The sequence below is a fragment of the Theobroma umbraticum genome, unplaced genomic scaffold (assembly GCF_002168275.2).
Source record: "Theobroma umbraticum cultivar Fairchild unplaced genomic scaffold, ASM216827v3 scaffold_30.0, whole genome shotgun sequence".
NCBI lineage: Eukaryota > Viridiplantae > Streptophyta > Magnoliopsida > Malvales > Malvaceae > Theobroma > Theobroma umbraticum.
This window is the reverse complement of record NW_018397254.1, coordinates 11149158-11163793: the sequence shown is the minus strand read 5'-3', so window position 1 is coordinate 11163793 and position 14636 is coordinate 11149158. Positions and strand designations below refer to the sequence as shown.

Here is a 14636-nt window from a genome sequence, read left to right as displayed (position 1 = left end):
AAGTTACTGTCTCACTTTTTTCTGTCTTTCTTGTGAAGTTACTGTCTTTTACTCTTTCTTTTTGTCTTTCTTGAGCACACTATTATATTGATTCATCATCACATGAAATGCATTGTCAGTTTATAATATTTATGAATTATGACTAACTATAAACTATCATTTTTAAATTTATTTATTTAGAAGATAATAATATTGAATTCATAATAATAATAATAACATACACAATAGCAGTACATTAAACATAAATTCATAAATAAATTGAAAAAAAAAAAAGATTGAGTGGCATTTGGGTTTCAATCCTAGCCTATACTAACCTCGAACTTGGGTATAATAGCCCCACCTGAGTTTGTTTTTAACAGGTTCATGGACCGAATAAAGCCCAGGACGGCCCCTGACAAAATTTTACTACTACTATTGAAAAAACTATGTTTAGGAGGTTCAAATGTAATAACTCAAAAAATCCAAATGAAATGAAAATAAAATTAAACACAGATTAATTAGATCGCAATCGCAGCCAATCAAGCATGAGCATCAAATATACTAGTACTTTTTATTTTACTGCTGCGTCTCTGTTGTGTTTGAATCAAAGTGTTTCTGAACCGCTGCTACTTAAACATTTACCACGGCTTTTGCTTCAAGGATCAACATTTTAACAAAAGCACATCAAAATTTTACGTAGTTTTTCTTATGTACGTATTGTGCAGTCTGGTGGATTTCTCTTAAAAAGATCTACGATTCTATAGCTACTCATATATACTTTGGTAATTCTGTGGTTTCTAATAGGTATCGTGGCTGCGTTGTAATTAGTCAAGTTGGTTCAATTCTGTGATCTCCCTGAACTAAAATCAAAGAAAGTAAGTGCAAAATGAAAAGAGAAGAGAAAACTGGAGTAAGGACATATGTATATAAACTATATTACGCCAAAATGGCACCGACTCAGGAGAAAGAGAAAAAAACATGAGAAACAAGCAATTCTCAAAGTTCTTTTCACTAGTCACAACTCGTATGATGTATATGATATTGGTGTAGCAATTGTTCTCATTACATCTTTGTAGCTATATACAAGGCCAGAACCCACCATGGAAAGCCCCGCGCGCACCATGCGCTATGGACCCTGTGCGCTTTTCATGGGCTCTCTCCCCAAATTTTTCTTTTGACTGACCAAATTAAGCGTGTTCATGAGTCAATGATCCCCTCAGGGGATGTTTCTTCTAATCAAGTCTGTTATGGCTCAGTTGGGACCCCAACAGCTCAAGTACATGACTTTCCGCAAAGATTCTTCTGATTGCTTAGACTTCTCTTCCCTGCTCACTCCACTTGAAATTGCAGCTGAAGATTGAGAAGAGAGCTTCCTGGCCTGTGAAACTGACCTGACATTGTTCTTGGCATGATGGAGAGCTGACCTTAAAGTATAGTTCCATCTGCAAATTCCTTGGTCTTTCAGTGCCTCCACAGCTCCAATACTAGCTGCCACAATCCATGCCCTGCTAGTTGAACTCATCTTACAAATACTCTTTACGAATTGAACACTTTTGTGAATACGGATGCAGTGAAATTGTAAGAGAGATAAAACAAGAGTGTTTTTGTGCTTTGTTGATGCCTGATGGGTAAGCGGAGTGAAGGGGCTTCGCATATATAGAGGGATGATACCGTTGGATGGATCAGACCAAAGACGCCTGAAGTTTGGGAAAAAAACTACCGGCTATTGCTGTTGCTCGTGGTTTTGAGGGGTGGCAAAGCCAATGGTTTTCTGGGTGGGTAGGGACCGCATTCGGAACAATATGACTTTAACATCCATGTAAAAGCACTACATTGCATCAATTATGTGAGGGCAAAAATGGGATTTAAGACCAAATGTATCAATTGTCGACAATTAATAATGGGCAAGTAGGCACACGGTTTTAAGTGTTTTTCTCGATAAATTCCATTCAAGCCTGGAGTATGGGAGTCCAAACCACCTGTTTTCTCACAGATGCCCAAATTATTCGCCACGTGCTGAGTGTGTACAAGCTTATAACTCTTAGTAAGCTAGCACGTGTTTCCGTATTGCCTAATCCACGTTGAGGAGTAATTGGCTGCCATATTAAAAGTTCATGCATATAAAATTACATTATGCCATATGGCCTTTAGAAATAAAGAATAAAAACTAGTTTCATGCAGGTTTTGTTAATGACACTCTTTTAAACTTAACGGTACTTAACATATTAATTATAGTAATATTTTTATATTAAATATTATTATTATGATAATTTTAATAAATTGAAAAAAGATATTTATTTAATATGAAAACTTTAAAAGATACTTATTAACGAAATCTTTTTGTAAAAGACATAGATATTTACTATGGTATTCTGATAACAAATTCCTTTGGTAAAATTGATTTTAGGGTGCTTTGATGTTGTTATTCTCAAAAAAGTGATGATCCACAGGGTATTGAAGTTGAAAATTTTGATATTAGTTTCAAATAATATATTTATTGGACATTTTCAATGATAATGACTATGAAAATTTTCATTTCTAGAGAGCCCTTTCCCTTTAAATGAAAAAGAGTTCAAGTCTTTTGTAGTTGGATTAAAGTGGCATAAATGCAAAATTGAATCATGGTTAGACTTTTCAAAACTTGATTGGTTTTGAAATAAATTAAATAACATATATTCAATTTAATAATAATTCTTGGCGCTTAATAGGTTAAGTTAATTAAATAATAAATTATTATTTTTAATTTAAGTTTAATTTTGTTAATTAAATAGTAATTAATTACTTAACGATTATGCCAACAATTGTATCTGTACAAACAAACATATACTTTTCTGTAAATAGGATTTTCCTAGTTTTAGAACACACAAAAACAACGGTCATACAATCTCTATTAATTGTAAAAAATTTCTTAAATATTTTATTATATTATTTTGTTATAAAAAATTTATAAAAATTTGATAATTTTGTCATATGTATGTGAATGCTTAGTAGATTGATTTTTTCAGTGCAAAATACAATTTATCACTAGATTTTATTGTATCTTTAAAGTTTTTCATTTATAACTCATTTGTTCACCAACAACTTGTGGAGGTAAATAAAATCTTAAGGAACTGAATTGAAACAGGGATTCTTTCTTTCATATTATCGTTTTTTTAATTTTGTGTTCTAGTAATCTTAAGGTTTTATTTTGATTTGACATTGGTTGTTGCAAGTGAAGCACCCAGAGAAGTAGTTTTTGACACTGAGTTTGATGGTGGCAATTTTAAAGATGACAAAATAAGGATGCATTTCCTACTTTCAAGTTTGAAAGTTGTCTAAGTCTTAATGTCACAGATCCCACATTAATAAGAAATTAAGTAAATCTTAAGTATATAAATATGAATCTTTTATCACCTATTAAGCATGTTTTGTGGATTGGGAAAGTAGTTTTATAATTTATAAACTTACTTAGACTCTATTTTTAGAGGTTTAAGGCTATATGAGGTTGAATTTATTTTCCAGCCTTGTATTAAGCTATATGATATTGAGTTTAAGTTTTGGCCAATGACATTTGATATCAGAACTTATTTTCATTGATATAAGCCTTCAATAAGAGATACAAGGATAGAGGTACACCCAAATTAGTGTAAGAGTCTCTTTCTTTTATGAGTAAAAAGCCAATGCAACGAGGACATTGCATAATTCGGTGAGGTAAAATGTCATGGATTTTATATCAATAAGAGATGGGGTGAATGTATAATTGGTGGATCCCATATAAAAAAAAATATAGGGTGAACGCATAATTGGATGGAGTAGAATGTCACGGATCCCATATCAGTAAGAGATGAGGTGGATCTTGAATATATAAATATGAGTCTTTCACCACCTATCATTTGATACATATCAAAATGAGGTTATTTCAAAAGAATTATGAGACAAATTGAAGGTCGGGTATATGTCAAAGTATGCAACTACTAAGAATTTTCTTTTCAATTATTTCAATAATTATCAAAAGGTTGTCGAAAGATCTATCATTGAATAATTGCATAAATTTGAAAGAACGTTTAATCAGTTTAAGTAACATAAAATGAATATGAATAAAAGTATTATTGTATTATTGTTATAGATAACATAAAACGAATATGAATAAAAGTATTATTGTACTATTGTTATAGATAAACTTTCTCTGTCATTGAAAATTTTAAAAAAAGTTTAAACATAAAAAATAGGAAATTACTTTAAAAACTTTGGATAATCATCTTCAAGTTGAAGAGAAATATAGAAAGTAAGATCAAAATTCTAGTTCTGGTGAAGCCAGTGTGCATATCATGTAGGAAGGACAGACCATTAAATTTACCAAAAAAATTTCAACTAAATTGCTAATGTGCCTATATTCAAAAAAGAAAAAGAAAGGCACATGCTTTCATATGACATTTTAGGAAAGAATGTTGATTGTTGGGAAAAAAAAAAGGCTTCATCATGTGTTGATATTTCTAAAAATTGTGACCATAATTTTTGAAATTAATGTACTTGAAGATTATAAAGCGTGATAGACTTATTCGAGAACAATAAGATGTGTGTGCAAAACAACTATACGTTGAAGAGTTTTGCACCAAGTGAAGATGGCAATATAATAATGTTTTCTTTTTGCAATGTGATGTGTAATGTTTATATTGTTATTTTATCAAAAGAAAGTCATAATTGGAAAAAGAAAATTATAACGCATCCTCCCCTTTACTTTCCACTCTTTAACCAAACATATGGATATTAAGATTCCCTCCCCTTCCTTTCCATTAATCAATATAGCTTATCCAAACAAGGGAGACGTTTGATCCTTTCCTTTTCTTTTCTATTTCTTTACTGACATCTATCCAAATATATTGTAAGGAAAATGATATCTAACACACCACCTCTTGAAACCTTGTTTGATATTCCCGTTTTTCTAGTCCTGTATTTACAAGGTCTACACAAGTAAGAAAAAGGGATGATTTTAGTTAGTAAGCTTATTTTTTTTTCTTTTATAACTTAATTGTTTAAAACGAGTATCAGGGTTATGCCTATCAAAATATAAGATGGCAAAGATCAATTGGATTGAACAATTTTGTTATCGTACCATTGCTCTTAACGGTAGTGTTTCATTTGCTAGTTGAAATGAAATCAGCAATCAAGTTTCATTTTGGGTCAATGTCCACTGAAATTGATCAAACTGAAGAGAAATTATATAGATATTCATTTGCTAATTGTGAAGGCCAGTTCTACTGTGTGAAAGGATGAACTATATAAGTTCTTGCATCAATCGAATTTTGCTATTCCTTAGATTGTCAAGGGAAAAGAAAAGAAAATGGAAAAATAAAGTTCAATCATTCAGAGAGAGAGAGAACAGAGAAACAATGTTGAGAGCAGAAGTGATTATCCCAAAATTGCATCTCAGAAAGCAACTTTGATATGGAATTAGACTATATATACAATTTACATTATTTTGAAACAATCGTATATAAATATCTCTCATATTTAGTTGTAGGAATAAGCAAATAGGCTCCAAAATCTCCCGAGAGCAAATCCATCTGAGGAAGAAACTTTTTCATGCGACAAATTTCTCATCAGGAGCACTCAGAAACCAGCTCTTCGGTCTACCATTTGCTTTTGATTTGTTCAATTGGGACCCCAACAGCTCAGGTACATGACTTTCCTTAAGGATTCCTCTGCTTGCTGCGTCTTCTCATCTATTCCTTTGCTTGAAACCATTACAGATGATGAAGAAGACAGCTTCTTGGTCTGAGAAATCGACCTAACATGATTCTTGGCATGGTGGTGCAGTGATCTCATGGTGTAGTTCCATCTGCAAAACCCTTGATCTTTTAAGGCTTCCACTGCTGCGATACTGGCTGCTACCCAAGCTCTGCTTGTTGAACTCATGTTTAACCTTGCAAAGACTTTTTTTTTTGTCTTTGTGGATGAGAATAGAAGTGATATTGCTTTTCTGATGAAACAAGACAAAGACGCTCTCTTATATAGGGGTTGATGCTGGGAAAACTGAAGGCTGTGGCTGTCACCACTTACCAGCTACCAGTGGTTTTGGGTGTTGAAAACGGAAAAGCCAATGGTTTTCAAGATTTTGCGTCACTGACCTTTCAGGAAAGTTGGCTTTATATAATAAACGTGAAACGCGCACGCGGTTTTCCCTTAAAAAATACAATTAAGCCCGGAGTTTTGGAATCAAAACCGCTCTGTTTTCCTGGAAGGGAAGGCTGAAAAGCATTAATCTGACTGCTTGTCAACTAAGGAATTATTTATCAAAACCTTGGCATATCTCAGCAGTGAAATTGTCCGAAAGCATATTCATTTGGAAGCGAAAAGGATAAGTTATTCTCCTACTTTGTATTTATATGGATGTGTCTGATAGATAGGATGATGGAGAAGATATTATAAAATAAGATAAGTGGATTGAAATTAAATTATTTAATTTATATTTATTGTGTTCAAGATTAAGAGTAAAATATGATAGTTACATCGAAATATTTAATTTATTAATTAATATATGATTTTTGTATTTAAAGAGTATGAATTTAAATCCCTTTCTTCAAGAAAAAAATAATATTTATCTTATATCATGTTTGATGTGTGTAAAATTAAAGGTAAATAAGATTTTTTTTTTCAATAGTCGAATGGCCAATTGCTCGTAGGGAAGGGTCAGATATAGCCTTAGCCACTCCAACATGGCAGTTAAAGCCACTGGGCGACGAAGTAGGTGCACAAAAGAGCTTGAACCTTTTTGCCAACATAAAAATTGAGCAATAACAGCATTACGTAATATAGGATGATAAATAAATTTTAATTAATAATAATTAATTAATTATTAATTATTAAAATTTATTTATATTAAAATAAAATATAATAAAAATAAAATTTATTTAAATTTATTTAAATAATTTAAGATTTTTTAAGTATTATGTAAAAAAAATACTAATCAATCAAATAATGACACTTGCCATCTCACCATTAGTTGAAGCTAATTTTTAGATGTAAGTTTTAGGCGTAAAATAAAAAATGTAAAAGCATTAATGATCCAATCCCATGGAACTTAAAAAATAATCCTCAATTTTTTTATTGAAAGCAATTAATTAATAACAATAGAGTTTTGAGTAAATTATTTTTTTATCACTCAATTATGCAAGTTAACCTTTTGGTGACTTTGATATGAATATGTCACTAGATCAATGTATGGTGACAGAATGTCATTATCAAGTCCATCGTTTTTAACGTTTTAGTGATTAAAACAATAATATTTATTAACATTAATAACTAAATACATTATTTTTTAAAATTGAGTTCTCAGAATAAAGAAAATTTTAAAAAGTTAGGTAAGGAACAAAGTAGTTTAGCCTATCATTTATTACAAGAGCCTAAGATTAACAAATGTAAAAAAAAAGGTTACCATTTTCGTGTTTTCCCTTGTTCCGTATGTTGCTTTTAAGCAGTCAAGCTTGAATATTTTACCTCCGGAATTGCTTTATTAAATAAACTTTTACCTTGACAAATGCATTTCTGGTATTATCTGCTGAGCTGCCTAATAAAGCTAACGCCGCATAGCAAAAATCGCACGTACATAACGGAAGAAAAAAGGGATGCAACGAACTAGCTGGCGTTTGATTGTTAGGAAAACTTGCAAATCCCTAAGCTGTCTTGGTTTTCATAGCAAGGCATAATTCAAGTTTCTTCCACTCTTCCGACGCGAGCAAAAGACTCGCAGCCCTTGGACAAGTTGGTCCTAGTAATTTTTCCTGAAATTGACCATTAATTCATTAGCAGTTGGTGTACGCAAAGGGACAGCGTCAACAGTGTCATGTATTCAATAATCATCTCCACCAATAAAAGGTTAAGGATCTTCACAAGAGCTTAGCTCCACGTGGATACCTCAGATGTTTGACACGTGCATTTCCCCATTATTCTCTTCTTGAGGTCTTTTTGAGTTTGTAGTGTTGTTTTTGAGGTTTTTGGTCTTTTGGCTTTGAGTTTGGAGCCCCAGAAGGTTTTCTCTTTTTCTGTGCCCGTTTGTTCGATGTTTATTTCTCTGCGCTTTTTTTTTTCCATCTTCTTTCTGTTGTTTTCTCTCAGCCTTTCTCTTCTTCTTTGGTTTTTCCTTCTTGCTTTCTATTTGATGTTTTTGAAGCTTAAGAAAAAGGGGTTTTTTGCTTTCTTTTTTGCGGTTTTCTTTCTTGGTCTTAGCGTTTTTCTTTGTCATTTTCTTTCCATTTTTCTTCTTTCCTTTTTCGGTTTGGTTTTTGCTGGTTTTTTTTTTCGTTCAGATGAGTCAGGTTTTGATGGGTGGTGCCTTTTATTCTTTTGTTTTGGTTGCTATATTTTTCAATTTCTTATTCTTTTTATAAAATTTTTCGGGGCTTTCTTTTTGGATTTACCAATTTGATTAGCAAGATTTTCATTTTATTATGTGATTTTGTTACTTTTCTTTAAATTGTTGCTTTCAGTTCTTTTTTTTTTAATCTCCAAAAAAAAAAGTTCTTTTATTTTTTAATATAATTTTGTTTTATCCGATTTCAAGTGCTTTTTTTTTTAACCTTTTTCTTTTCTTTTGTAAATGACTTATGGGCATTTTGCTCAGCATCATTATATATCTATTTTGTCAATTTTCCAACAATTGAATAACAAAACCGAATAAAAAAAATGTTGACTGTCCCGCTCGAACGACACGGGCATCACTGTAGTAATGCATAAAAATTAACTTAATCAAGCCGTGTTACGTCTAAACTATCATCCTTATCCCTGTATATCAACATGCCCACTACGTCTGCTCAATCATATACCATATAACCAACAAACAGAACAAATTAGTTGACAAAATTGCTCTCTTTATATCTGATAAAACAGTTGCTTACCATCTGTACAATTTTCATACTTTCTCATCATCTTGAAGGACTAGACTATAACGTACGTACTACTGCAACCTCTGCTTTAGTGCTTTGGTGTCAATAAGGACCCCAACAGCTCAAGTACATAACTTTCCTCAAAGAGTCGTCAGCCTGCTTTGGTTTTTTGCTAGAAGCCTTTGCAGAAGAAGAAAGCTTCTTGGCCTGAGAGAATGATCTAACACTGATCTTGGCATGTTGGTTGATGGCCTTCATTGCGTGGTTGTGGTTTTTCAAAGCCTCAACAGCTCCAATACTTGCTGCAACAATCCACGCTTTGCTTCCTGCACTCCAATTCATCTTCAGTTCAACTTCAAAAATTTATTGCTTTTCCTACTCTTTTTCTTGTTTCGTGGCGATCAATGTGTTGGCTTGATGCTTTGTAAAACTTCAGGCACGCTAAGGGAGGCATTAGGTATATATAGAGAAGTTGAGAATTTGGTGGCGACAGCCGGCGGTTTTGTTAAATCGGGCGAAAATTTTGTCCCTAGTGATCCTTTACAGCCGCTTGAATTCGGTACTACAGACACAGTGGTTTGAGATAGAGAGTGGTTTACAAAAGTGGGGTGCATCTCAACGTAACGTCAGCTCTTCAGAAATTGATGATGGTCATTATTGACAAACGGCGATCGGCCGCAATTTGTTTATTGCTTTTGGCTTTTCACTCAAAAACATTGGTCGAACTTGGCTTCTTGCTAAGGGGACCCTGCTGGTGCTTTGAGAGCATGACATGCTAGCATGTATTTTGTGCTCTGAGTAACTGAGATTTGACAACTTAATGCGGCTTGTCATCGTGATATAAACCTTCCTTAACAGAATCAACAGAGCAATATAACGCATGGGCCATGGCGGCAGGCTGAGGAGAGAAGCCATTGATAAACTTATAGACAAAGAAGAGAAGAGAGACAGAAAAGCAAGAAGAGAAGGAAGAAATTACGCTGTATTTCGTTAGATTGTTTGTGAAGAGTGAATTCTTCGCCAGATATAGGTTAAACAATGACTGAACAAGTTCCATATTGGGGAGGTCCATCTAACGGTGATATATACATATGGATTAAATTCAACCAATCTAATCAAATCACTGTCCGCTGCCTATGTTTCAACAGCTCTTGTTTCAATTATTTGAAAAAATCTCGCAATCAAATTACAAAGCAATGTGAAAATTCAATTTTTTTTTAAATTTAAGATCAAATTTTAATATATTTAATACAAGAAAATCTTAATTAAATAAATTATTATATCTTTGAACCTTGGCGTTAAAATCACGGGATAATCAAATTGAAAACCTCTTGCATCAAACTCAAATTGTCGCAAACCACAAACAATCCAAACGTGGAGCTTCCAATAGTAATCCACGTCGATGAAGATTGTGAACGACTCTAATAGAGAATAGGGATGCCTGTGCTTGCACGGACTCGTATTTGATCAAAAATTAAACAAATGGATGTGACATGTGTGCAATTGTCATCTTTAAAGGGGTGATGGGACCGAGCTAATAATTATTCATGCAAATGTGAATCAAGGCAGTTAACGGTGGGAAGTAGCCCCTGGAATGCAGCCAATTTTAGGAAGTGGCCCCTGTAGCTAAGACTAAATTGGCTAGCGGATAGCCCTTTGTATCTCTAACTGCGGCCAGTCAAAAGGATAGGTTTTCACCCTCCGTTCAAGAGCAGGTAGCATTAAGAATGAGTTTAAGGTACTGGAGCAGGATATGTGTGAAAGCACTTCAGGGGCTGAAAGACCATAGCTCTAAAGGGATCATGGGTAGAGCCAAGCCCAGATCGGAACCTGGAAAGTCTTCTCAGTTCAGATGGGTTTCAGGCACCAAGGAACCCGTTAAGCAGGTTGGCTCAGATGATAAACAGAAGCTAAGGGAAGCTGAAAAGGCTGAGAACATCATGCATCTCATCTGCTGGGGACCCAGTGCAATTTAGTCTCTCTGACCTGTATGCGAGACTGTCCGAGCTTTCTTTTCTTTTTCTTTTTATTTGAGTATTTATATTGAAATTTATTGGTATGTTTTTTAAATAAAAAGTTATATCACATAATGTGACATAGTATAATTATTAGATTATAAATGAGAGTTTTTATATAAATAGTTGTATCTCATAATAAAATAACATATTAAAAAAATATCTTTAAATTCAAAAGCTATGAAATAATCATAAAAATATCATAATTCAAAAGTTTGGATATAAAAAGTTATATTTCTATATAATAGCTCAAATGTTATGTTTTATGGTACGAATAGTTATCATTTCATAAAATAATTATTAGAACAATACTTTTATTTAAGAATTATACCTTGTAAAGTATAGAGGTATATTTAAAATAAGCGGTGCCTCGAATGAAAAGGTTGAGAAGAGACATTTGCACATCTATATAAAAGACTTGTTGTCAATCATTTTGTGACATCAAAAATAAAAAAGATAAGAGCAGAAAAATTAAGAGTAAGAAAAGTATTATGTTCTAAAAATTAATATAAATACTTAAGTTCCTATCAATTACTAAAGGAGTTTAAATTTCTTATAATCTATTTACTATAGAAAGTAGGCTTTAAAGTTGAACAACTTTGTAAATCCTCGAGCATATCTAGTGGTTTATTCTCGTTAAATGTAAAGACGAAATTAAACATTAGTTTCATTGTATTTTTAAGACTAGTTGCATAAATTCCTTTGACATACTAAGTGGTAGGGGCAAAATAAGTCTTAAATATTGCGTTTATTGAAAGGTTTGTCTTAAAGTCAATTTTCTTGATTCCTTAAATTCCATCTAAGATTTGTACCAACAATTTTAAAATTCATTTTTTGTGAAATGAGAATTTAAAATAGCTTCACTAAAAGAGATGGCCACTAACATTGTCTAGTTATAATGCTTTGAAGAAGAATCTATGGATGAGATTCATTTGTAGCAAAATGGTTCTACTTTAGATTACAAGATAAGTTTTCTTTCTTTGCTTGATGTGAATGGTATTATGTGTGATATGCATTGTAAACACATATTAGTTGGAAAAAAATATATTTTTACATCCATAAATGATCGTTTGGTCATGAATCAATTTTATGAGCTTGAATGCATGCTTAATAGCTCTAGGCAATATAATCTTAACATGGATAAAGTGTTGTTGTGTCTTTTATAATTGATATGATTCAGTTTTAGAAGGGTATATAGATGTTAGTTAGAACTCAAATAAAATGGATCATACTTTTATGATTGGTTGAAATTTTGCAATTGATGGGGATGCTATTTCTTGAAGGTCTAAAGAACAATGTTATCAAACAGACTTCACCATGACAAGTGAATTTATAGCCTTGGCATATGCTACCTAAGAAGCAGAATGATTGAAAGATTTGTTCTATGAAATTTCATTGTGGCCTAAACCAATGACACCAATCTTGATACATTGTGGTAATGAAGCAATGGCATCAAAGTCATATAATCAGGCATACAATGGAAAAAGTTGATATATTGAACTTCGACATAACAATAAGACAAAGAATCAATGATAGTATAGTCACTATAAATTATGCGAGGTCTTGTGAAAACTTAGCAAATTTGTATATCAAAGATCTGAAAGGACTTGGTAATAAAAACCTCAAGAGGGATGGGTCTTAAGCATATCAACTAAATCTCCCATTGTAGGAGTCTATCTCAATGTTTGCGATCGACTTGCAAGTCTTAGGTATTGACCATTTTACCACATGGATAATTGTAAGTACTAATTTATTTTTTTCATCCCAAGGACTATGGTGCTTGGTTCTCGTAATGTGTAAAGTAAGATTGAACAAAAGTTATTAATAGACCTATAACATATATATGTTGAAGTACTATAATTATTAGGTACTTTTGATGGGGGCTACCTATGTGAGTGCAAGTATGGTTGCTTATAGGGACGGAAGGCTGGACTTTGATAGTACTCATGAATAGATGCAAAACACAAAGCTATAAAAAATATGTTCACAAAACTAGATACCAAGTGAGAAAGGAGGCTTGTATGTATTTAGTGGCTTGACTAGTTAAATGAAGAATCTATAATTCAATGGTTGGTTAATTATTCAATTCAGACTAGAACCAACTACACTCACTAAGTGAATGTTCAACTATACGAGATTCCTTTATTTAAGCGTAAGATTTTTAAAATTGTTGGTATTTAAAAATTTTAAAAATGATAGCAGATTGTGGGTGTATTTTCAAAATAAAAAATTATGTCATATAGTATGGCTATTGGATTGTAAGTGAGTTTTTTATATGAATAGTTATGTCTCTTAATAAAATGATATATTGAAAAAGCACCTCTAAATCCAAAAATGATGAAATAATTGGAAACCACTATAGCTCAAAAGTTTGAATATGTAAAATTATCTTTTCATATAGTAGTTCAAAGGTTATGTTTTATTATATGAATAGTTATCATTTCGTAATGTAATTATTGAAATAATACCTTTTATACAAGAATTGTATTTTGCAAAATGCAAAAGTATCTTTAAAACAAAGAAGGGCCTTGATAAAAGGGTTGTGTTTTTGAGAAGAGACACTTGGAAGTCTATATAGAAGATTTGTTATCAACCATTTTAACACATTAAAACAAATAAAATAATAACAAAAAATTAAAAACAAGAGAAGTGTTATGTTATGAAAATTAACATAAACACTTACAGGCTAAACAACTTTATAAATCTTCAGATGTATCTAACGGTTTACTATCATTAAGTATAAAGATAAAGTTAAACATTAGTTTCATTATATATTTAAAACTATTTGCATAATTTTCTTTTACATATCGAGTGATGGGATCAAAATAAGTATTAAAAATAACGTCTATTGAAAGGTTTACTTTAAAGTCAATTTAATCGATTTTTTGAATTCCATCAAAATTTTTTTTCTACTAACAAAATCTGCCGTTGGGTTATGAGCTACACTGTTACATTAACTTCTTTTTAATTAGCTCTTAGATGAACTAGAATTTCATTAGTAAGTCAGATATTATATGATTTAAGTTTTCGGATACAAAAATGTACTTAATAACGATTACAAAAGATATGTACCAAAAAATAATTATAAAAGATTTTTAGGGAGTAATCGTAGATTAACATTCATCCGATCACAAGAAGCCTCTCCCCGTCATATGGGTTCCAGTATCAAGTTCATAAAAAGAATCTTTTCTTTTACATGTTAATTTGCATTTTTTTTCCTTTCTTCCATCAATTCAATTTGGACAGATCCTTGCTAAAATCTTACAGGTAAACCCATCTGCGTTTGATACTTCAGATAAATAATATATTATTTAGATCAATACAACACTATGGGAACATGGGGAAAGAATCTTGCTAATCATACGGCACATGGACAATAATGTTTAAGGTATAATATTATCTTTTAGGGAACAAATCATCATAGAATTACTGATCCTACTCCCTTAATGTGTCATATATGTTATTTTCTCACCTTTTTATCAGTGAGATTTGTCTTAATAAAAATTCCTAGAGGGTTCATTTATTGTGGAGAGCTCACGGCTTAGCTAAAAGATTATGGTGGCTCCCTGTATAGAACCGATCGGTTGTTGTATTTTCACTTGTTTACCACGAAAGTGTTGGTTGAATGACTGATCGCAAAAGCTGAAAAGATCCTATGAAAATGGACCCTAATTTCAGACATGGGAAACGTGAGGCTCTTTTATGCAGGGCTTCGGTTAAAGCAGTCCAATGGGGAAAAGGCGTAAAGCCCCAGGGAAGGCCCCAATCAGAGTCCGATAGT

The 14636-nt window shown here is 32.2% G+C and overlaps 3 protein-coding genes across 3 annotated transcripts; all 3 read right to left on the bottom strand.

The window, feature by feature from the left end:
* Positions 1 to 885: 885 nt before the first annotated feature.
* On the bottom strand, positions 886 to 1700 carry LOC110421976 (uncharacterized). The gene has a single exon (XM_021435718.1). The coding sequence runs from the start codon at positions 1631 to 1633 to the stop codon at positions 1232 to 1234; it is 402 nt and encodes a 133-aa protein (XP_021291393.1). The 5' UTR covers positions 1634 to 1700; the 3' UTR covers positions 886 to 1231.
* Positions 1701 to 5300: 3600 nt separating this feature from the next.
* Positions 5301 to 6080, bottom strand: LOC110423375 (uncharacterized). Its single transcript, XM_021437597.2, has one exon. It carries the CDS (start codon positions 5872 to 5874, stop codon positions 5611 to 5613), a length of 264 nt encoding a protein of 87 aa, XP_021293272.1. The 5' UTR covers positions 5875 to 6080; the 3' UTR covers positions 5301 to 5610.
* A 2795-nt stretch (positions 6081 to 8875) lies between these two features.
* On the bottom strand, positions 8876 to 9241 carry LOC110426000 (uncharacterized). Its single transcript, XM_021441090.2, has one exon. The coding sequence runs from the start codon at positions 9180 to 9182 to the stop codon at positions 8943 to 8945; it is 240 nt and encodes a 79-aa protein (XP_021296765.1). The 5' UTR covers positions 9183 to 9241; the 3' UTR covers positions 8876 to 8942.
* Between the last annotated feature and the right edge of the window lie 5395 nt (positions 9242 to 14636).